Source organism: Tympanuchus pallidicinctus, unplaced genomic scaffold, assembly GCF_026119805.1.
Source record: "Tympanuchus pallidicinctus isolate F22 unplaced genomic scaffold, pur_lepc_1.0 scaffold15, whole genome shotgun sequence".
In the NCBI taxonomy this organism is placed as follows: domain Eukaryota; kingdom Metazoa; phylum Chordata; class Aves; order Galliformes; family Phasianidae; genus Tympanuchus; species Tympanuchus pallidicinctus.
The window spans coordinates 13,477,618-13,499,757 of NW_026294669.1; the positions used below are offsets into that span (position 1 = coordinate 13,477,618).

Genomic DNA, 22,140 nt, shown 5'->3' on the forward strand with positions numbered 1-22,140 from the left:
CATTCAACTGAGAGTAAAAACATTTACAGTGAGAAACTGATAGATTAAATAGAGAATTTAATGGCTACGTAAAAATGTACAAGAGAAATTTACAAAGTTTTATTCATAGCTTCATGAAAACAAAGTCTACGTTCCGACTGATCTACGTCTCCTCCATGTATTTACAGTGATTCTCCATCGTATGACTGCGGGAGGGCTGAGATGACAGAGGCGAGGCTGTAATGGACCGTGGGACTGGAGGGCTGATACCAACTGTAAGCTGGTAGCATGAGAAACCAACACTGGGAACTGACAGCCTACCGCCTGCTCAGCAGCCAAAACATAACCCTCATTTTTAAACCCACGTGGGATAACCTTTCAGGAAAAGGATGGGCTGTGATTGGAGTAAGAGAAACCTCTGAAGTGTTTCCTGGAGTACCCACTTTGGAGTGAAGTGTCCTCGTATCTTCCGACAGGGGCCCTGACCTCCACTCCTCATCACTGGACTCAGAGCAAGGACTGAACCATGAGATACAATTTTCTTGTATATTAATCCAGTTCCTCTCCCTTTAAGGTAAGTTCACAAAAACCTAAGGTCTAGCCAAAGCCAGACCGCTAGCACTGCTCCTTTGGAACATGAGAAATGTGACCTCCTCCATTCTGCCTGCCTCCAGAGTACACAATGTACCTATGACAGACCAAACCCACGCACTGCCACCCCCGGGCAGCAGGGCCCTGCACAGCCCTGCCCTGGAGCTGCAGCCCTGCACAGCACGGCTCCTCACTGCAGCTGCAGGACGAGGCACGGGCCGGGCGCACAAGCTGCAGGTTGGCTCAAAGCCTCCTTGGGAGCTTTCAGTGGCCACCACGCAGCAGTGTTAAGTCAATTAGGAAGGCCAAGTGGAGAAAATAAAAAGAGAAAGGAGTTGCTTTGTTCCTGATCGAGAGTATTGATTTAGAAGCCAGCTTGGTGGCAGTTCTGCCCCCGCACCCATATGGCTGTGGGTGACATCTGGATCTCATGTAAGGCTGCTTCCCAGCAGCTCAGAGATGCTGTGGCACACAGCAGTGCAGGTCACAGCCCCTTCTTTATGATGTTCCAAAGCTCAGGCCTGGCTGCATAGGCACCAGGATTAGTCACCCCTCTCACCCATTTCTTTCAGAATAACAACAATATGATTAATTTAAAAAGAGTTTAAAAAGAAAAAAGGAAAAAAAACCCACCACACTAAACCCTTGATTTTAACGGTGCGTGAATTTTGCACACCAAAGCAGCATCTAACACCAATCTTTTAAATATGGAAGTGTCTGTCACTGTGTACCAGTACCTGGTGGATATATGCGTGCCCACAAGCAGCAGTACTAACCCATGGACTGTCACTTGTGACTCTGTCTATGGGAATAGAAAAGCTTTGGTAATCCTATATGGTTGTACACTACAGACTTGTCATTGACACAAGAGAGTAAGTTACCAGCAGGAGGAAATAGCCCTGGCAGTAATACTTTGCTTTTCCAGAAACACCGTTATGGACTCACACTACAGCACACAAGTTATGCTTTTCTATACGCAGGACAGATTTTAAAGATTTAAAACTAATAACTAACTGTATCTCTGACCAATTTGCTCAAGTCTCTGAAGCTGCAGTCACACACTGCTCTGTGCTGTCTGCTACTGTCTGCCTGCTACACCTGCTGCATGCACCCATGGGCGCTGCAAGGCGGCTTTCAGTCAGGACAACGGCAGGATTGGCATCAACCAAAAAGAAACGGGCAGTAATTTAGTAGGAAAACATCAGCCTCGCTGAGAGATCTGTTGATTTGCTTAGGCAGATAATGCTCCTGTGCACCAAAAGTAGACAGCCATTAATACAGCGCCACATTTACAGATGTACCAACTATAGTTTCACACCCACTATGAAGTCCAGAGGAAAACCAGAGTCTGGTACCCAGAGCTGGAAGGCCGAATCCCAGCTGTGACAGCACTGCTGTAAGCTAGAGAAAAGTCATTTTCTGGTCTGCATAGCAGTCTACAGTCTCCAACGTGCCCATCTGAAACCTGTGCTCGAGTTGGAAGCACTCCAAAAAAAGCTTTTAAAAGTTCTCAGTTTAAAAGTCTGATGCAGTGATAACTAAAGCATGCTTTCCAACACAGTCAAGGGAAACCTGCTTGAGGCACTTTAGGGTATTCTCTAACACCGATTAGGTGACACGGAATTGTATGACAGCCATAGCATATCTATGTGATATTACAATATGGATACAATTAAGGCATACAGCTGAATCGTAGAATCATAGAATCATTTGAGTTGGAAGGGACCTGTAAGGATCAAAGCCCAACTTCAACAGGGAAAAGCTAAGAAAAGTAGTAACTTTCCATTCTGTTACACTGAAAAGGCTGTTAAGCTACAATGAGAACTGCAAATCAAGCTAATAAAGACTAAGCTGTCAACAAAAGAAGTCGATGTACATTTACCTATTCACTTAAGATATGGATCTAGTAAGCCCTGGCACAGATATTTCCATCACCCAAATTAAAAATAAAACAATTTGCTCTGATATGACTGAAGCTTTCAGTCCCGCTCTACCAGCACAGTTAGTTTGACAGGACTGACAGTTATACCAGTAAAGCAATATTAGAGAAACATCTGAACTTTTGTTCCTTAATATGTGAGACACGATACCAAAACTCCTCAGCAGGTCAGTCAGTCCCCTGCACTCACTGTGAACCTGGATTCTTACTTTTGGGGAGCACAGCTTCACAACAGCGTTTACAGAAAAGCAAAACGTAACCCTGCAGCAGTGTCACTTTCACTGGCGTTATCTGGTTATTGGACTTCACAACTAAGAACAACTGAGGACTCTAAAATGCTGCTATCTTCACTAGTAAGACACCAGAAGTGGTGAGAAGGGATTTTGTTTCTGCAAACCTCTGCCAACGGAGCTGTAAGCACGCCGTTCCACGGGTCCTCTGAAATGTCAGAATTAAGTTTTGTTCATTATCATGCCAGTAGTCAGTGAAGTGTTTTGCAGACACCACATTCAGATGTATAACATTTTTTAATGCAAACTGGCTTCCTACATCACCCCAGCGCAACAGTGTTGAAGTACAACATGCAAGGGTCTGAGTATTAGCAAACCTCTTGGTCAAAGTCTGGTTTAGCTCCTAGCTCAAAGTATGTATGGTAATCATCACCTCAATTTCCTGCAAGTTTCTTAGGTCAGTAGGGTAAATAAAACAGTTCAGGCCTAATTCTGGCTAAGTTAGTAACATTGTGCTAAAACTGCTGGAACTGCCACAAGCCATCTTCATTTTAAAAGTGCTGTCTCCACATCAGCAGTTTTTGGATATTTCAAGAGAAATGCATTCTGCAAATCGTTTTTTTTTTTTCTTTCTTTCCTTTTCTCCAGGTTCCAAAACGCTTACCACTGTCATGACTGAATGCCACTTTTAGACAAGGCACAAAAGCAGTGACTTTGATTGTTCAGTATTAAGATCACGAGAAAGTGATATTGCAATACACATGAGCCAGCACTGTCTCACAAAAAGGACTCTATTAGAAAAGAGGATTCTGAAAATTTTCAAGCTTCAGAGAGTGCAGTTTCCTTTCAGAAGAGCATCTTGAAATGTTCAGAATGTTACAGGTAAACCTGGTTGTTTCCCTTTAAAGTCCTTTGTCGGTAATACAAAGTTTCCTTGCCTTTGCAGATATCACTGTCCACAACTGATTTCTCTCCATGTACTTTCAACTTGGTCTTGGTACCCTCCTGATCAGCTTGAAAGCAATCATTTCAATTATCTGATCTTTAAATTAGCTACATAAACTAGGCCCTGTGTTAAACCTCCCTCCATTGCTTTCATTAAACGTTGTTTATAAAGCAAAGGTCCTTTACAGCAGAGCATGCACAAATTCTTCCCACAATCTGCTTTCGTAGCTTTTATCCAGTCAGTCAGCAGAAGCAGACTTTCCTTTGAGCTTTCTAAATCTTCCCTGGTCAGGATTGTCCTTTCCACACTCGGAAAACCTTGCATGGTTGTGTCCCCTGACGGACAAAGGTTGAAGTCAGGGATAGCTCTAATAAATGGAACAGGGCACCACTCAGCCACGGAGGAGACGGCCAAGAACTCATTCTTCCTCCTCTACAGGCAAAGCAGCTAGGATAGATTCACATTCCTACTTAAGCTCACATACCAAATTTGGAAGTTAGCAGAACAATTGCAGAACTCCCATGAGTTTATTAGAGTGAGAATGGGTAAATTTACTACTCTGCCTCCATGCACTTCATAATTCTTCTATTCCCCTAAAGATGTCAAACAGAGCAGAGCCTGGGGACAATAATGCGGTCCTGTCAGAGTGGACAAGGGTCACAGTCTCAGCCTGGTCTGTTTTTATAAAGCAAAAGCAAACAATGAATCATCCAAACAGTATACATTAACTCAGTTCTGCAGTCCAATTGTTTATTTCCAAATTCCCTTTTAAGTTACTTATGTTGTGTTCCACAGAAATATGAAAGTTTGACTTTTCTGCTATAAAATTCAGTTACTAACTACCTCTGATCAGTACCAGCATTTCTCGACTGAGAAGCTCCAATTCAGAGTTTCTCCTTTGTTCTTTTATTATTTTCTTTGAGAAAAAGAAAAAGTTGATTAATGTTGAATTCATGACAGTTGGAAAGCTGAAGAACACCAATAGCTGGGTTACCAGGCTGGACTAAGCACGCTCATGCTATTCGATTGCTGAGGCTCTGTGCTTCGGGCCTCTCCTTCACACAGCTTTGTGCTGTGCCTCCTTGATCATCGTTACCTTATGAAAAATAAAGCAGGGTCTTTCTTCTCTGTGATTTATTCCTGGTGCTAAAATAAGTTTAATTTTATTTTAGGAATTTTTAACACATCCTAGATGACTGAACTGTGTTACTAAACCAATGCTTACAGTGCATAAGGGGAAGGATTTTATATTCTTTAGGCACTTGATGTTGACATACATTCCATCCTAGCGCCCCTCAACAGCTTTGAAGGCGTTGTTTCCTACGGATCGTTCTGAATCGTGTAACTCATACTGCAGAAGGATCAGACACTCTCTTTCCCCCAGACATTCACGGCATCATGGAGGAGAATTCTCTCTCAACACCTCTAATATTTCTTATCTAACATGATAGTCTCCCTGCAAGTGTATGTAACAGAGGATTTTCTTTGGCAGATACAGCAGGAGACATTCTCCTAAATATTTACATCCAACAGCTGACTCTTTTCTATTATGGAAATATTCCCCTTGCAGTACAGCAGTTCCTAGGATCGGGTCCATCATCTGTTTACCTGTAATTCTTTTCCTGTTAAGAATATATGATAGGGATTTTGCTCTAAAACTTATCTCATCAGTGTTCTTTTTTGTTACTGCTATTTTTCTTTTTGGTCACACAGAAGTACCAGTCAAGACACGCTTTCGTACAAAGAATTCCAAGTTCTTCCAGCTTTATAATTAACTCCCAGAACCATGTGATCCCACTTAAATTACACAATGCAGAAACTCATTAAATTGCTAAAATATAAGAACTTAGAACTCTCTGCTGCAAGTACCTGTAACGTAACAAACAATCACAGAGGAGTACCTTCTTGTCCTCTGGCTGCGTGTCTTTTTCCCTGCACCCTGAGTCAGTCAGCGGTGTCAGAAAAAAAGTCACACAGTTCCTGACTGTCCAATCATTTCTATTATTTTTCCCTCTTTAAATAAGGAACAAACGTGTACTAAAGTGCTTTATCTACATGAACCACATCAGTACATTATAGAAACAAGAAGTTCTAGTCCCGGTGGGAGCAGGGAAGGGAAGATTCTCATTTTAGATACAAAATTTAGATTGTTTACAATCTAAGTGAAACAAAGATTCAAGAGAACACGTTCTCTCTCTTGTCTTTTTTCTCCTTTTTGTAAAAAATAAAAAATAAAAGTGCAGTCAAATAGAAAATAAATGCAGCAGACGCAAGCTGAGTTGAGGCAGGCTGTTAGTGATAGTGTGCAAACGTGTGTCTTAGCAGTTCATCTGCAAATGGTCGCAGCTTGGCCTCGATAAAAATCCTTTTCAGGAAATCCCGAGCATGGTCTGAGACATGAGGTGGTAACTGGGGATTGGTTGGCTGAGTGGCAATCTTAAAGATGGCAGCCATTGCTTCAAATTCTGCCCATGGGGGCTTCTCAGTGAGCATTTCTACCACTGTACAACCTACGCTCCTGAAACAGAGGCAAAAGCAAGACAGCAGGTTACAACAGAGTCGTGCTCTTCTAGGAACACAGGAAATATCAAGTAGCTTCTGAAGTACCACAAGGAAGCAGTGTTCACTCGTCTCTACAATGCAACTTTGAAAGCAGCTATCCGCTATCACAGTGTTCAGCAAATCACTGTCTGTGCATCTCCAACGCACTGCCTCACTGGGCCAAAAGCTAGTACCTCAGTGAAGAGCTAACGAGGTATTTATCCAGGCACTAATGGTTGTGTGAAGGCACTGCCACTATTCTCATTGACATCTCAGTGCTCAGCAGCTGACACAGACCTTCATGCAAGGTTGGTTCAAAGAATACTCTTGTGATTGCTAAACCAACGGGCTCACGAGCTGCCGCAGCAACAAACCCAAGATTTTAGTGCTACACTCTCTAAATGCACACATGTGGTTGCCAGTGCTCTCGTGTGTTATCTTCTTCAGCTTAAACCCCAGAATAAAACACTCCAACTTCAGATGACAAACACTCGCATTCTGCTGAGAAACCGCCCATCCTGAAATCATCACGAGTTTTGTTAGAGAAGTTTTGTAACATACCAGATATCTGCTTTTCTGCCGTACCCTTCTCCACTGATAACTTCTGGACTCATCCAGTACGGAGTTCCTGTGACAGACTTCATTCCTGTACCAGACAGACAGATGGTCTGCAGTCGTTTGCTGGCACCGAAGTCACCCAGCTTCACATTGCCTGCTGAATCTCGCAGAATATTTGCTCCTGGAAGGAAAAGAATGCAGCTTGGTGTAGACAGCAGTATTAAAAAAGCTTGGGTTCAGTAATACAGTGCGAGATGGGTCTGGCACTCGCAGAGGATTTCTCCACTCCTATTACTCTATTTGGAGGTTCAGTAAAATGAACTGTTAACGTGTCTTTTGCAACCTAGGCCTTTCCCAGAAAGTTTCAATTACTTTGGAACTGCTGATGAAGAAAAGAAGTGTGCCATGTGAGGGCAACAACCCGAAACAGGGAATTCTCTTCTCACACTACTAAAAACGCCTCGAGTCGGTACTAAAAGAAAATCTCAAATTGTGTCACAGACTTGCTCAAAATACTCATCTGCATAACAGAAACGTCATTGTTATTTCACCTTTCTGGGGAAAAAAAAAACATTACTGATACAAAGCAAAAGGAAAACTGTAAGAGTTTTAGAGGATACAAAGCTTGTTCACCACACCTATTTTGCACATCACCACCATCTTCCCACATATCTCTTGCAGCTTCTTTTTTTTTCTCTTCATATCACTCTTGCAGCTTTTACACATCCCCTTTATCTATCAGCAAAAAGTAAGTACATCGATTTCCTGGCAGAAGAGTGCAAGAAGTGTGAGTCACTGAGGTCAGGGGAGTCACCTCTGCCAGGCAATTCTGTAACAGTGAAAGGCTGAGCAGTTTCTGCGTAGCTGATAGAAACAAAACTCAGTTTTGTGTCATGATGCTTTCCTCTGTACATTCCGACTGCTTGTCATGGTCTTTTGGTACATTCAAAGCTACTTAAATTCAGAAGGAAATTTTATCATGAATGCTTTGCAGACAGACACTAGGGAAACCTTTTCAGAAGTCTGCTAGAACACTCAGTTTACAACAGTGACAAGAATAAAAGAATCATGATTGCTTTCCATCAGAGTCAGTATTTCAGTATCCCATGCTTAATTTAGTCACACCTGGCTGACTGAAAAAGAATTTGTAGTAAACAGCACGAAACTGTGCCCAAGACTGTCCTCCTTCTTACCTTTAATGTCTCGATGGACGATCATGTTTGTGTGCAAATAGAGAACTCCTTCTAGGATCTGCCGTGTGTATTTGCGAGTCACGTTCTCTGTGAGTGCTCCATATGATTTTAATTGGTCTTTGATGGACCCCTATGGCAAAGAAGTATAGAACACTAATGTTCCTAGGATCACAAGTGGTCTGATACACTAATGCTGAACTTCAGTGATGATTACATGGCCAAAACACAGACATTTCAAGCTGCAGGGCATTCTGGGTCAACTTAAAGCACAGATGTAGTTTTGTGTCCCTTAAAAAAAATTTTTTTTAATCAAAGCTTCTACACAAAAGAGGCTGAACAGAGAAGTCATACATTAAAACGTTAAGCCATTAACTCTAAAACTATTGAGTAGCTAAACAGCAACAGCGTGTTGTACAGAAAAAGGGAACGTGTAAGTAAGCACCACTCTTGGTTCTTTTGATAATGAAATGGTGATACTCAAGTTGGTCAGCAGGTCAGTTTACATTGTTAGTTTATATTTGAAGGGGAAAAAAAAAGTTGTCAAAAAAAAACCAGGAGAAGTTGGTGGGTGATGCTTTATAGCTAAATAAAAATTAAAAAGTAAGCTTAAAAGAACATCAAGTCAAAAATTCAGTTCTGTAACCATCGTTGCATAACATTGCTGCAATACTGTCTTTCAAATCTCAGATGAATTCAAGAATCCTCCCAAAACAAAGCCCAAAACTCACCTAAAAACACACTTTTCTTCCGTGAAGTACAGTGCTGCAACTATTCAGAAATACAAATCCTATGTATAAAGCACATTTTATTTAGCTCTGCTGACCCCACTTGGTGAGAAAATGAAAATTGGCACTGTTCAGAGCTGAGTACATTTCTTACCATAACGGTAACAGTAGAACAGTTCTGCATGTATCCAAGTGCCACAAACAAAGAGAGGAAAATTTTGGTATGCACTTCTTCCCACACCTATCTTTGCTACCTTTCTTGTTTTAAAACAATTCCGCAGTTGATATGTTGACAAGCCAAGAGCCCACAGCATTACAAAACGAAATATTAAGTTCAAGGAGACTCAAGAGTACATAAATGATGCAGGCTTTTCAAAAGGTTGCTCAGCACTTCATATGCCACAATCAAATGCAAAAAAATTCTGTACAAACCACAACAATTTTGAAAAAGCAAACAATGTAAAAGACATGGAGGGACTGCTACAAATACTTGTTGGTACCCAGCTATTGTTTCATTTTAACTTGGACGCTTCTTTAATACCTGCGTGCCCTTCTGCAAAAGCTGCCCCCTTTTGCACTTTTGGCACTTTTTTGGGTGCCTACCGCATCCCACAGAAATGATGGATGAGGTGACTGCTTCCTTGCTTACCCCTGGCATGTATTCCATGAATATAGAGAGTGTTCTTTCAGGTGGGTCCCTCAAGAAGCCGTAATACTGAACGATCCTCTCATGCAGCAGATTTTTCAGCAACTGAATCTCGCATTCAAGAGCATTTACTTCCTAAAACAACCACAACAAAAAAAAAAAAACAACAAAATCAAACGCGTTCACTGAATGAGGATTTGTCCAACAATTTTAAAATGTGGTGTGACACTAAAATCAGTAACCAAACTAATTCATTTCAGCTATTAACAAAACAGAATTCCTAATGAAGACATGGAAACGCGTATTAAAACACAGAAAAGGAAGTTTAGTTTGTAACACTTTAGCTTATCACGCAGCACCTCTGCACTGTACCTCATACCTTGCTAGTTTCTGGACTATCAGGATCAAACTGCACTTGTTTAACAGCCAGTTCTCTTCCGGTATCAGCATCGTAACACAGATACACTCTGCCAAATGCACCTTGACCCAGCAGTTTGCCAAGTCTCCAATTAGTTGGAGCTCGTGGTGCTGAAAAAGTAAACAAGATTTCTGTTTTAATGTAAGTTTGTTATTCAGCTGATTAAAAGAAAAAAGAACACATAGAAAATAACTTTTTCAAGGACTACATTTTTCAAAGGAAGATCACACTTTCTCTATGTAAGTTACAAATATCAATAAAACTTCCTGTAAGATGGGAAATTTACTACAAATTAATCAATTTCTTGTAAAGTTAAGCATACTTAAGCAGTTAACAACAGCTAAGCTGAAAAACAGACAGAGTGTGTTAAGCAAACTTAGTAACATTGTTTTAAAAATGAAGGCCTAATCAAAAGCTGCCAACTACTGAAGTCATCGCAAGGAATATTTGCTCCATCACAGACATATAACATTAGCAACAAAGGCCAACAAGTTACTCCAGCCTACATAAGCTTCAAAGTTTAACACATCAAAAATATTTTCATAGTGATTTGTTACCATAGACGTATATTCCATGGAAAAATCTAAATGAAGACTGGCACAGCAAGCAATGAAAAAAAATAGAGAGCACGAAATCCTGACTTTTTCCTATTAGGGAGAGAGCAGCACATTGTTCAACCACGTTTCTTTCGACATGACAAACTTGAAAGGTAAGAGTTTTGCAGCAGATGTCACGAAGTTCCTTAACTTACAGCGACTGGGTGGGCTGATGTCCATGACTGTCAAGGTAGGATTGTCAATGTCGCTCCCCCTCCTCCTCATCCTGTTATCCTCGTACTCTGGTGTGAAGACACTGCTCCCACTGCTGGTGCTCAGCGAGTGATCAGTGGGACTGAAACTAACGGGTGACCGGAAGCTGTTCCCCTGCGTCCTCCTGGCTCTTGGAAAGGTTTTACGACCTTCAGTGTTACACAGAGAATACCAACGTTACGCTACAAACAAACACTACTATGTCATCTGTGTATGCAAATGCTTTATGAATTCTACACAGCATGGTTCACACCTCCCACGCCATATCATGCGATGCAGCAACGATGACATTTTCCAAAAGTTTCAAACTAGAAATTAATACAGATGTTACATAAAGATTGGTCTGAATGGTTTAAATTAGTGTCCAAAACTGCAAGCGGCAAAATGAGGGCAATTTCTACAGCTGTCCTGAAGTTAACTGACATGCTTCAGAAACAGAGAGGAGGCTGTGAGGGCAGGAAGGGAAATGCCCCACCTATATCTGTATCACTAACAAGGTGGGAAGAATACATTCCTGATAAAAAAGACAGAAGTTGACATCTCAACGATGCCCAGGTTGCCATATTCGCTCTTTAAAGAAAATAAGAATAAAAAATAGAGAAAGCTCTACCCTTGGAATCAACAGGGAAAGCACGAAAGAAACATCATAAATATAGCATGACTTAGCAATGGATACGGCACTGGAATAAAAAAGGACACATATTCAAAAAGGTAAATTACATCCAGATGCTTAGAATAACATCAATATATTCAGATAACAAACATTTTTAGGTCAGCACAGCTTGGTGAAGTTTCATCCAAGGGAGCTTCAGCATAAATCGCTGAAGGAACATTTGAGTCATTAAGTATTACACCAGAGATGGAGTTCCCAGAGGACTGAAGAAGGCAAGGGAAACATCTTGAAGGAGTGGACTCATTTACACACTAGTCAGGCCAATTTCAGTGCTGTGATATGTGAACAAATTATTGAGCAGTGTTATAAAAATCACTGAGAAGACATGATAAAACAGCCAAAATTGATTTGTCACATGTAGCTAATTCAATGCATCATTTCAAGAGGACATTTCCTCAAGCCAACTCAGAGTTTTGGCTGCCACAAGATTGAAGAGAACATCAAATAAGGGCCTTGCACAAATGCTTGAAAAAATCTTTAAGGAATGTATTAAGGTTTGATAGAAGAAAGCTAAGGAGAAACAAAACAGATTCTTGTGAGATTTAATTTTACTGCAGGCAGCAATTACTTTTCAACTCTGTTACAAAGGAGTAACTAGTTACGCGCTGCGTGTGCACCATTAAGATTTCATTAGATAGATTTTCTTCTTTAGTTTTTAAGAAGAGAAAAGCAAGTTAATTATGTAGGACTCCTACAGTTTTCACACTTACCATCATTGTAATCCTGCTGATGATATGAAATATGGTATCTGCGGGGATAAGTTCCCCCCTTTCCAAACTTCTCAAATATTGGGATATCATAATCTACTAGAAAATACAAAGATACATTTCAAAGTTAAAAATACAACCCAGGCATACACATTAATTATTCTGGTATTATAAATTTAAACGTGGGTAAGAACACAGAATACATTTCAAAGCTGAAGCTTCAGGGCAAAGAATGCTATAGAACAAAATCCACACAAAACCAACAAATCCAGCTAAAAGTTCCAAAGGATTTCAAGAATATAACATTAAATTGTTTGTAATCTCTTGCTTAAAACAGTACCAGAGGACTGCAGCATGCCCAGTTACTAGAGACATTAATAGACACGTTCTGAAAAATAACAGCTCAACAGGAGAAGTGACAGAAATTCAGTTTAGTTTAAGATTTAAAAATGAACAAACACAGAATGCTGGTAAATGAGTCAACACATCCTCAATTACCAAAACACAGCCAGTAAGTCCTCCTTTATAATTTATTACGTATTCATATTTAAGTTGCAACTCCTTCATGGATAAATAATTGGTTAGAAAACGAACACATAAGGAGGAAGCAGTGCTCAGTAGTTCCACAAGAATCTGGGCTACAACTCATACAGTTTAACTGCACATGAGTTCTGCAGACAGAACAAATAGTGAGGTGACAAAATTCTTTTGAAAGTATGTTATTTGAAGCACATCCACAAAGATACCCGAAAAAACTTTCAAGGTTACCCATTGCACTTGGTGTCCTGAATCGTGCACAGCAATTTGGATTCAAGCCAGAATACGGTATGAAAGCAATGTTAGTGGTGATGACTCATTAATTTATAGGCACAGCAAACAGCTCTCCTTCATTCTTGCACTTTGGAATGCTTTCAGTTACAGCAGTTATGAGCACTTAAAAACGATTCTCTTTTTACAAAGGATGAAACAACAGCTAAACACTAAGAAAATTACTGAAGGACTACGCACCAATTTAAAGATGGACACTGCAGTCCACTTTAAGCAACCTGTGTGCCAGTAGGCACTGCATCAGTTGTTTTTTTCCCCAGCAGCAGAGGTACGTCCTACTAAACACAACAGCACTGGTGTTACAACACACTGATCAGAAAAAAACCTTTACAAGATATGTTTCATTGCATCTTTCACTGTGTCTGTTTGGATTGCATTTTGTTGCTATGCCTTCTGCTACCATTACAAGCTTATGTAAAGTAACACCTCTTAATATGAACTTCCCTTTTGATTACTTGCAAGAGGAAGTACCTGGGAAAGCCATTGAGGCCAGCCAATTTTGCCTACCTGAGAATTCCTGATGATTATCTGGATAGCTCTGTGCTCTCGGCATCCGAGATTTGGGATAGTTGTCTCTAAAAATGTGAAAGCAAAGTATTTTAAAATTGCAACTACAGTAACTAAACAATCCCACTGCATTACAATGCTTTATGGCCGATGGGAGATTTATGCTATACAAGTTGCTGCTCACAAATGTGGAACTTGATCTAGACATCAAATCTATTGGTATCAATAATCATTCGGGATCAGCAGCAATGGAAAACCTTGCTCTTTGGCTTCAGTGTGGTAAGACACCAGCAGGCTGTGCCACTCACACCAGTAAAGCCACAAAGGAACACTCAAGTTTACCACTCTGATGGCTGAACACAGGGTTTATAAATGCAAAATCTCTTTCACAGCCTGCAAAAATCCCTCAAATTTAACCAAAGAAATGCAGAATATTTTAATGCCACCAAATATTTCCTCTTTTCTCCACAGAAGCCATAGGATTAAGTTAGTAATTTTAATGAGTTAAAGAATGATGTAGAATTTTTTGGTTATTATATGTCACACTAATTAACACATTAAGCAAGCCAATAAAGATGACTAATGAATGCAAGCAGTTCTTACCCATCTAAAGGGCTGTCAAGTGAGGGACAGCTTCCTGAGCCAGAATTTTCAGGACTGCTCAAAGACAGTGGATCCAGCATCTAATAAAAACCATGTACATAAAGATCAGAAAGTTGTTTGTTTTTTTTTTTTTTTTAATGGCTTGAACATTCATGCTTTGAAACTCTGAATTAAAAAAAAAAAAAGAGAGACAACACTAGTAACAAACAAACAGGAATTACTAGAGAAAACAATGACTGCTATAGTTAAACCTGCCTCAAATATTTTTCCCTGAAAGGATTCCATCACTCTGTCGAGCAGAATTTAGTGAAGGCATTTCATACTCAACAATGCTCGTCACACACTGAGCTGCACTCCTACACTCTTCCTGTAGACACCACTGTCTCCTATTATCAGCACCAATCTGGCCTAACAGAACAACAACAAGGCCTCCAAAGAGACGAAAAGCTAAAACAGCTTAAAGAAAAAAAGTGGATTTTGTCGCTATCAAAGAAAAAAGCCTCAAACGTGACACAGATAATGAATGCAATTTATATAATCTCCTAATTGCTTTCAGTTTGACCAACCAGAACCCACAGAAAACAGCAGAAATAAAACACTGTAAAAAAGCTTAACTCATCTATCTCTAGTTGGGACTCCAAGCAAGGAATGCAGAATTTTAAATACAACCAAACAGTAAAGAAAAGGAGATAAGAGAAAGAGCACAACTTTTCACCCAAATCAAATCACGTTCTATATAAAATAAACTTCCACCTGAAGCAGGAGTTTACAGACACACCACAGGGCTTTTTTAGTCTCTAAATAGTCCTGATTTCCCAGTAAGCAGCACCACCAAGTTGCCTGAAATCTTCCACGCATCAGGAGGAAGAAATGATAAAACTGAGTATCCAGGCCAGACCCATTATGTAATGAAAATAAATACCAACACTTTTTCATTGCTCAAATTGAATCTAAAGAAAAATAAAAAGGGTGCTCCTGACAACCAGCTGTTTTCCCCCATCTAATATTCATTTTGTTTATGCCACACTACCACCCTTCAGTCCTAATCATTACTTCTTTGTCTCTGGCAGTATAGCAATCTGAAATTTTCATATCTTTATTTTTTCAAGAGACATGGAAGAGGTATCTAAATGCTGAATGCAGCACAAACCAGTCTACCTCTCACAAACTATGAAAAGCTCATCTGCTGTTTTAAATGAGCTTCTTCCTCAAATACAGTTTGTTTCAGTATTCTGTACGACATCTGCTGCTCCCTATGAATTGGATGACAGTTTATTGCTGTAAATTAAGCAGTTGCCCCTCCAATTTTTATGGCCTGTGCTGCCTCTTAAAAGTCTTGGATCCATAACTTCCCTAAGACTCATTGAGGTCTTGCTGCAAAAACAGTGCACAGGAAGTGAGTCTGTACTTTACAAATTCAGACACTTAAAATGAACTCTCTATTTGGAAAGATTAAATTCACCAAAAGTTCAGTGATTATATTCTCTTTTATTGGGCTGAGCAACGAGTCCAGGAGGCAGCCTGGTATGAATTAACATCCTATGGAAGTAAAATTCCTTTATTTAAACCCTGCTGACAACTCATATAGCAACATTTACACGGCAGCTTACACGTGCTCAGGAGAGAAATGGTCCTCACAGCTCATCCACCGGGCCAGTCAGTGACCAAAATGACTCAGCCCGGGCCAAAAGCAATCGCTTCACTGAACAAATCCAGGCTCAGGCTGGAGGTGACCATGTGGTTACAATAATGAATAGCATCCTGGACTGGAATAAGAAGATTCAGCCCCTACTCCCAGTTCAGCCATGAAAATTGTGCAACAAGTTGCACAATCTTTCTGCCACTATTTTTATTCTGTCATCTGTCTCTCATTTATTCAGCTCATTTAAACCACCGCCTCTTGCCGTTTGCAAATACCATTACAACACCAACAAGAAATTGAAATGATTTCGACCCGAAGCACTATTTTCTCTCCCTAAAATACATTACTTGTAATTCCGAGAAGCATTCCTCCTCCTTTTCCTGATGTTTTTGATATTCAGACAGCAGGATTTCCATACATGCTAAGGGTGCTAGTAAGCCCACGCCAACAACGCAAATGAGATGAGAACAAACATGGTGTGATCCTCACACAAAAACAGAACTGTGTATTTTATTCGCTGTCCTCCTGCCTCTCTCCCAAAACGCTATCAGTTGAGTCCAAATAATCCAGACAGATCCAAAATTCTCTTTAAAGCATCCTGATTATTTCCACAAGTAGCAGAACTGTTACTACTTACATATTCTTCTTAATAAATGTTTTTGTGCTTTCTAACACGGGCACCTCTCGCTGTAATTTTTATTTTAGTAACTCATCTGTCATGAAAATAAAGAATACAATCCTTTTGTAGCAACAACTTAAATTATTTAAGAGACTGACAGAGAAAAACAAGGTTCCTACTGGTCTAAATAACTGTAATTAACCTTCTCTCACAGATTACGTTTTCCAGGGGTGGCAATTCCATATCCTTCTTGAACAGCAGGACTTTGTAAATCCATCTCGCTCCGAAAATCTTTAATTTCCTAAATCACACACTACCTGATCCATGCTTTCTGGAATGAATTCACCCTCACTGTTGATACTGGTGAACGACCCATTTCGAGCCACCTGATGCAGCTCATCTGGAATGTATCCTGGGGGAGGTGAACTCCTGTCACGATTATTAGAACCTATTGAAAGAAAAGGGCTGGTAAGTGTCCTTGCAGCAACACAAAATGCAGAGACTTCATTCAAATGACCCTGGATTTACACTCAATGATCCAGCCTGCCTGGATAACTTGTTGCTTGAGAAACTTCCCGAATGCTTGTTCTGTAAGCTATAAACCAGGAATTATGAAACATGTGGGGCAGGGTTGTCTCAATTACATTTAATGTTTTGCTTTTTTTTTTTTTTCCCCCCCCAACGTACAGGAACAGAAATATAATTTGGCTATATAGGTACATTTCCTCTTTGGTACAAAACAAAAAGCCAAGCACTCTTTATCACTATTTTTCCATGCCAACTAATGCTTTCTACCTCTTGAGAATTTTGGTTCTCCTTTGTAGACTATTTTATCTTCAAAAACACAAATACGTGCATTCATAACAACATAAACTGTCTGGAAAAACTGCCTGTAGTTTCAGTCAGATTTGGAAGCTTTCATCACGCCAACTTAAAAACACAAATAGGCAAAAATGTTAGATTGATGCCAAGAAAAGCATCTCAAACAAATGTTCATATATTAAGATTAAAAATTACGGGAGCCTTAACTTGAGCAAGAAAATGTACTGCCATGTAAACTCTATAGCACAATATTTGTTGATGAGTAAGAGAAACATAAACAGGCTGTGCTGAGAAAAAGAACTTCAGGAAGAAGAATATTACCGAAGTTGTTACAATTACAGCTGTTGACAAGTATAGCTCACCTAATACAGAAAGCCTCCTTTTTCTTTCTGTCACACCAAACACTGTATTATCTAAATCTTCCAGTGAGGGCAGGGGTTCCACATTATTTACACTGGGTGACTGAAAAAGAGTACATATTATGCACTGCAATTATCACTTTATACTCCTAACAATCAAAACACTTCACAAACTTTTAAAGCTTTTGTATAAAGTATTCATTTGTGTCAATAAGTCAAAATCAAACTTATGAACTTATGCCAAAAATCATCTATGTTAATAGCTCACCCTAAATATTTGAAATCATCATCAATATATACCATTACACAGAATGCTAGCAACACGGAGGCTGTTAGATATTAACGAAGTAACTCAGCATTTAGGTTTGCTGCTACACACCATACAAAACCACATAACTTAAAGAATGGTTTCAAACAACCAAAGTAGCATCAAAACTATGCACTTCTCAGTTCTCTATCACATCATTATCCTACTAAGGAGCACGTGTCAACCACTGTAAAGAAGGCACACAAAAAAGGAGGCTCAGTACCTATGGGGAAGTTCAGACGACTCAGTACAAAATGCTAATACATGCTTTTTCATTGAACTGAAGAAATGACCCTGAATATTTTCAACTGGAAAAAATTCATCTTTAAGACAAACTATACTTTGGCCTGAAAACTGAGGAAAAAGGCACTACGAATGTCAACTCATACCTGTGTATTTCCATGTATTACAAGCAATATCTTTAGACTCTTCATATGAACACTACGGTCAAGCAGTTCAACAGCTTTGTCCAGGTCATCCTGTGTGGTTAATGGAATTACAAGCTACAAAAAAGAAAAAAAAAAAAATTGTTAATAAACAGATGCCTTAAATAGGGCAAAAGAAAGAATTAACAAGTCAGGTGCATAAAAGAACTGATCTATTCCCTTTCATTCCAAGCCAACAATAAGATTCACCAACAATCCCTCAAGTTACCATCAAGACGTACAGAAAACAAAAGCCTGAAGCTCAACCTTAACTCTTCTTTTAGGGCCTTCAACAGCCACAGCCTGTCAGAACAAGTCTTCACAGTGTGGAAACAACCACTTCACATATGCACAACTTCTCCTACAGTTTCAGAGAAATGTGTGCAACAGTGTCAACGTATTGTCCATCTCAATTGAAATTATGCAAGTATATAAGAACAAGTCTTACTTTCTAGGCTATAAAGCTTATTTTTCTATTGCACAATATTACAGCTCCATCTGTTTGAGACATGATTCATTGAGATATGTTCCATACCATTGAACAGTTCATGCATCTCATGCCTATCATGATTTAGACAAGACCTATATTTGAGAACACACACATCAAAAATTTGGGATTTTGTCACCTGAGTGGCTGTCAATGCTAACAAGGGCAAGTTTCTGCCTTAAAATAATCAGTGCACAATTCACAGAGGATTTAGAAAATACAAACCACTACCTCATTATTGCAGTAATGTAAATCCATAGTCTGTCCAAACGCAACCTTAGCTTTAGCTACAAGATCTTCAAGTTTGACAGGCCTGGGTAATTGGAGTATCCTGAAACACAATTTCAGTTACAGAGAATTTTCATCCATTACTTATGAAAATCTGCTGTCTCGTTACTTAAAAATACTCTTACAATAAAATTTATTGCTAAAAAGATCAAAGGAAGACCTGCTTTATTTCCTATTCTTTATGCTTTGTATCACTAAAAAAAATGAAAAAGTGAAAAAATGAGCATAAAATTAGGCTCAAAAAGAAGTACTCAACTTGCCTACACACGGCCTCTTTCTCAATGCTTTGCCTCCATTTCAAAGGTAAGTTCTTAGAAACTTCTACATGCCCTACTTCACAAAACAAAGTAAACCAGCAGACTGACGGGCTGACAAGCAGGAGTGCCAGTCCTCGTTTTCTGAAGATTAAAAAGAGTTTCTCATCTGAGGAAGATAACTAAAGATTGCCATTTTTTACAATAATGAATTACACATTCAAATGATGAGTTCATTAAGTAACTGTGCCAATGTACTCCCAAAAGAATGATTCAGTTGTAGGTCAAAATTTCCAATTTTCATTTAATTGGATGTCCCTCCGAACCAAAAAAGCCCCACATGCATTTACCTGACCTTTTGTAATAGAGAACTATTGTATCCTTTGAAACAGAACATGATCACACAAGTGACTAAGCTAGTGAGGTACACTCACATTTGAAGTACAATGTACTTAAATTTTATTTGGCAGAAAACAAAGCAAACATTATTGTCTTTGTTATCCCTTCTGTAACAGGTACACTGGCTAGGTAACTATTTCTTATTGAAATGTGCCCACAGGTCAGGACATTTGCAATTAGAAATTATTATATTATGTATTATTATTATTATTATTAAAAAAAAAAAAATGGAATAAAAGTCATATCAATTGCCACTGTAGTTAACCATTTGTTTAGCAGGTCTGGATCTGCCCATCACAGTGCATCCTCCTTGGTACAGAGTGCCCCATTCATCACTCAAAGGAACTCTGGAATCACTTCCCTTTCCTACTTCCCATTTGAAGAACTAGTGAGAAGCCATCGCATAAAATAATGAAATGATGCAAGAAAAATAAGTTATCTTTAAATCTACATATTTGGGTAGTGAAAGCACTACAACTCATGCAATGAGCCTGGTCTGCCCGGCACCCTTGGACAAGCAGACTCAAGTTGCTTGGAAGAAACACAAACACAGCCAGACTTACCACCACTAAGGCTTGGGGAATACACTGGTGCATGCACTCACTTCATGTTTCTTTCATAAGAAATTGTTTAATGCTGCCAAAGTGAGTTAAGGTGGAATGCAGAAATGCATGGCTGAGCAGGCTGGCAGCAGGTAAGCAGTTCTGTTTTACACACAGACTTCTGCTTATTTCACAAGAGATCCCAAGGTAAACAAGTCCCCCATTTTAAAAGCATTTTAAAGACTTATTTCCTCCAAAGTACTTGTAACACTCAGCCATTACTAAGTCTGTTAGCTGAGATGTTCAGAAACAATGATAGAAAGTTACTGAAGAACGTTAATATCCAGGGAATTGACTGATCTCTTCGTAACTTGCCTAACGAGGAATTGCATACTGTAACCAGCATGGAGACACTCTTCTATTGCACACCATTAAGGACTGCCAAGAAGTAGCAGAGGTTTTACCGCAGAGCAATCTGTGCTTAAGGGGATTACCATCTCTATTGACAAATAGTGTGACCACGGTGTTATTTCCCCTTTCATTAAGTATTTTCCAAGACCTCAGAACTATTTTTGCACAGGTGCAATCCTTTCTAAAGAGACAGCTGCAGTCGCCTGCAAACCAGATCTGCACAGAATCTGTGACAGACTTCTGCAAAACTTCCTGAGCACTCATCACAGCAGGGTTGAAGGGTGCACATCATTCACCTCTCATAAGCAGAAAGACAATAAATTCTGATCGTTAAAAAAAGTTTTATAATAATTACAAATTTGACTGTGTTTTCCTATTACATTACTCAGACTCATTCCTTCACAGCACAACCCACTTCTGATAGTAAGGATTGAGGCTCCAGGTGTCAGAGTAACAACACATTACCATGCAGTTGGTAACTGCATGGTGCAGCAAAAAATAAATCTGCTGTTCTGTTCACATTTAAGATTTCAGGCTGCAAGTAACAATGTGAAGGGTAAAAGTATAAGAGATATATTAAAGTATAAAAGATATATTCATGCATACTTATAACCCAGCACACTAAACAAGTTAGTTCTCATGATAAAAACCAAGACTGTTTCCTATGCATCCAGCTTACCTTTTTTCACCTCGATGTTCAAATTTGACTCTAACATCATTCTGTAACAAAAAGGATACAGAAGGACCACTATTAGTTTGCTACTGCCTTCTGTAATGAAAGCAATGGAATTTCATTCAATAATAATCCCAAGTCATAAGAAAAACCATTAAGCACTCTGTATGACTCTCCTGTTCTGATTTACCAAGCATTGTTAACAAGCTGCTTATGCTAAGATATCAGGAGAGGCTTAAAATTGGGTAAAACATACAGAATTAATGCTTCTGTAAGTTAACATGTTATTTTAAAATCAGTATATTTTAATATTAACAGAAGTGTAGATTTAAGTTCAGCATGAAACTGAGCCCCAAAGAATCATGTACCACAAACACACACTGACATGACTGCTATGAGAAACAACAGGAAATAATTCATATTTTTAAATGATTCTGTCACAGCCATTCTTCCACACTCAGTGATGCATGGGCACAAACACAGCACCTCTCTGCAAATGGACAGAAGACAACTATTCTTTCAAGCATTCATTTGTGCAGCTGATGAATATTTTCAACTACTGAGCTGCCTGTTCTTTTTAGTTTCAAGCTGAACAATCCAGCTGCTTTCCTTGTATGCAAAGAAGCTTTCCTCTCTGTTTTTAAATCAGAACCATCATTTATTTTTACAAAATGAACTGCAAAGATACTCGTTTTTTAAGCTACTTGGAAAGATACCTTTCCAAGCAGTGCACAGTGCCTCTGCACCCAGCAGCCTGTTGTGTGGTATCATGATATGGAATACTGATAAAACCAGGACAACTACAGTAGCTTCTAACAGCTAACAAGCTTTCCAGCAGCAAGATATTTTTATATATACCTAATTAATGATTTTCACTTGTCTTGTTCCCTGTTTTTTCATGACTGTAACAACAAATGACGAATAACGCACAAATAAATGAGGACAAAATAACAGTTCCCACAGTTTTGGGCTATTCATACATCAACAATTTCATTTCAGAAGATAACATTATTTCAAAA

The 22,140-nt window shown here is 39.3% G+C and overlaps 1 protein-coding gene across 5 annotated transcripts in view; it reads right to left on the minus strand.

Annotated features, from left to right (window-relative positions):
* Window positions 1-40: 40 nt before the first annotated feature.
* MAP3K2 (mitogen-activated protein kinase kinase kinase 2) overlaps window positions 41-22,140 on the minus strand; it is a 46,353-nt gene continuing 24,253 nt past the window's right edge. For 4 of the 5 annotated variants that reach the window (XM_052674571.1, XM_052674576.1, XM_052674573.1 and 1 more), the window contains 14 exons: window positions 21,128-21,168; window positions 18,786-18,885; window positions 18,032-18,145; window positions 17,339-17,438; window positions 16,472-16,602; window positions 13,894-13,973; window positions 13,291-13,358; window positions 11,959-12,054; window positions 10,518-10,724; window positions 9,728-9,876; window positions 9,352-9,483; window positions 7,978-8,107; window positions 6,788-6,965; window positions 41-6,203 (listed from right to left, as the gene is read on the minus strand). In XM_052674571.1, the coding sequence (XP_052530531.1) occupies window positions 5,978-6,203; window positions 6,788-6,965; window positions 7,978-8,107; window positions 9,352-9,483; window positions 9,728-9,876; window positions 10,518-10,724; window positions 11,959-12,054; window positions 13,291-13,358; window positions 13,894-13,973; window positions 16,472-16,602; window positions 17,339-17,438; window positions 18,032-18,145; window positions 18,786-18,885; window positions 21,128-21,168 (1,752 nt within the window). In that variant the 3' untranslated portion in view covers window positions 41-5,977. The remainder of the gene's footprint in view (window positions 6,204-6,787; window positions 6,966-7,977; window positions 8,108-9,351; window positions 9,484-9,727; window positions 9,877-10,517; window positions 10,725-11,958; window positions 12,055-13,290; window positions 13,359-13,893; window positions 13,974-16,471; window positions 16,603-17,338; window positions 17,439-18,031; window positions 18,146-18,785; window positions 18,886-21,127; window positions 21,169-22,140) is intronic. The other variant, XM_052674574.1, reaches the window with a different exon arrangement.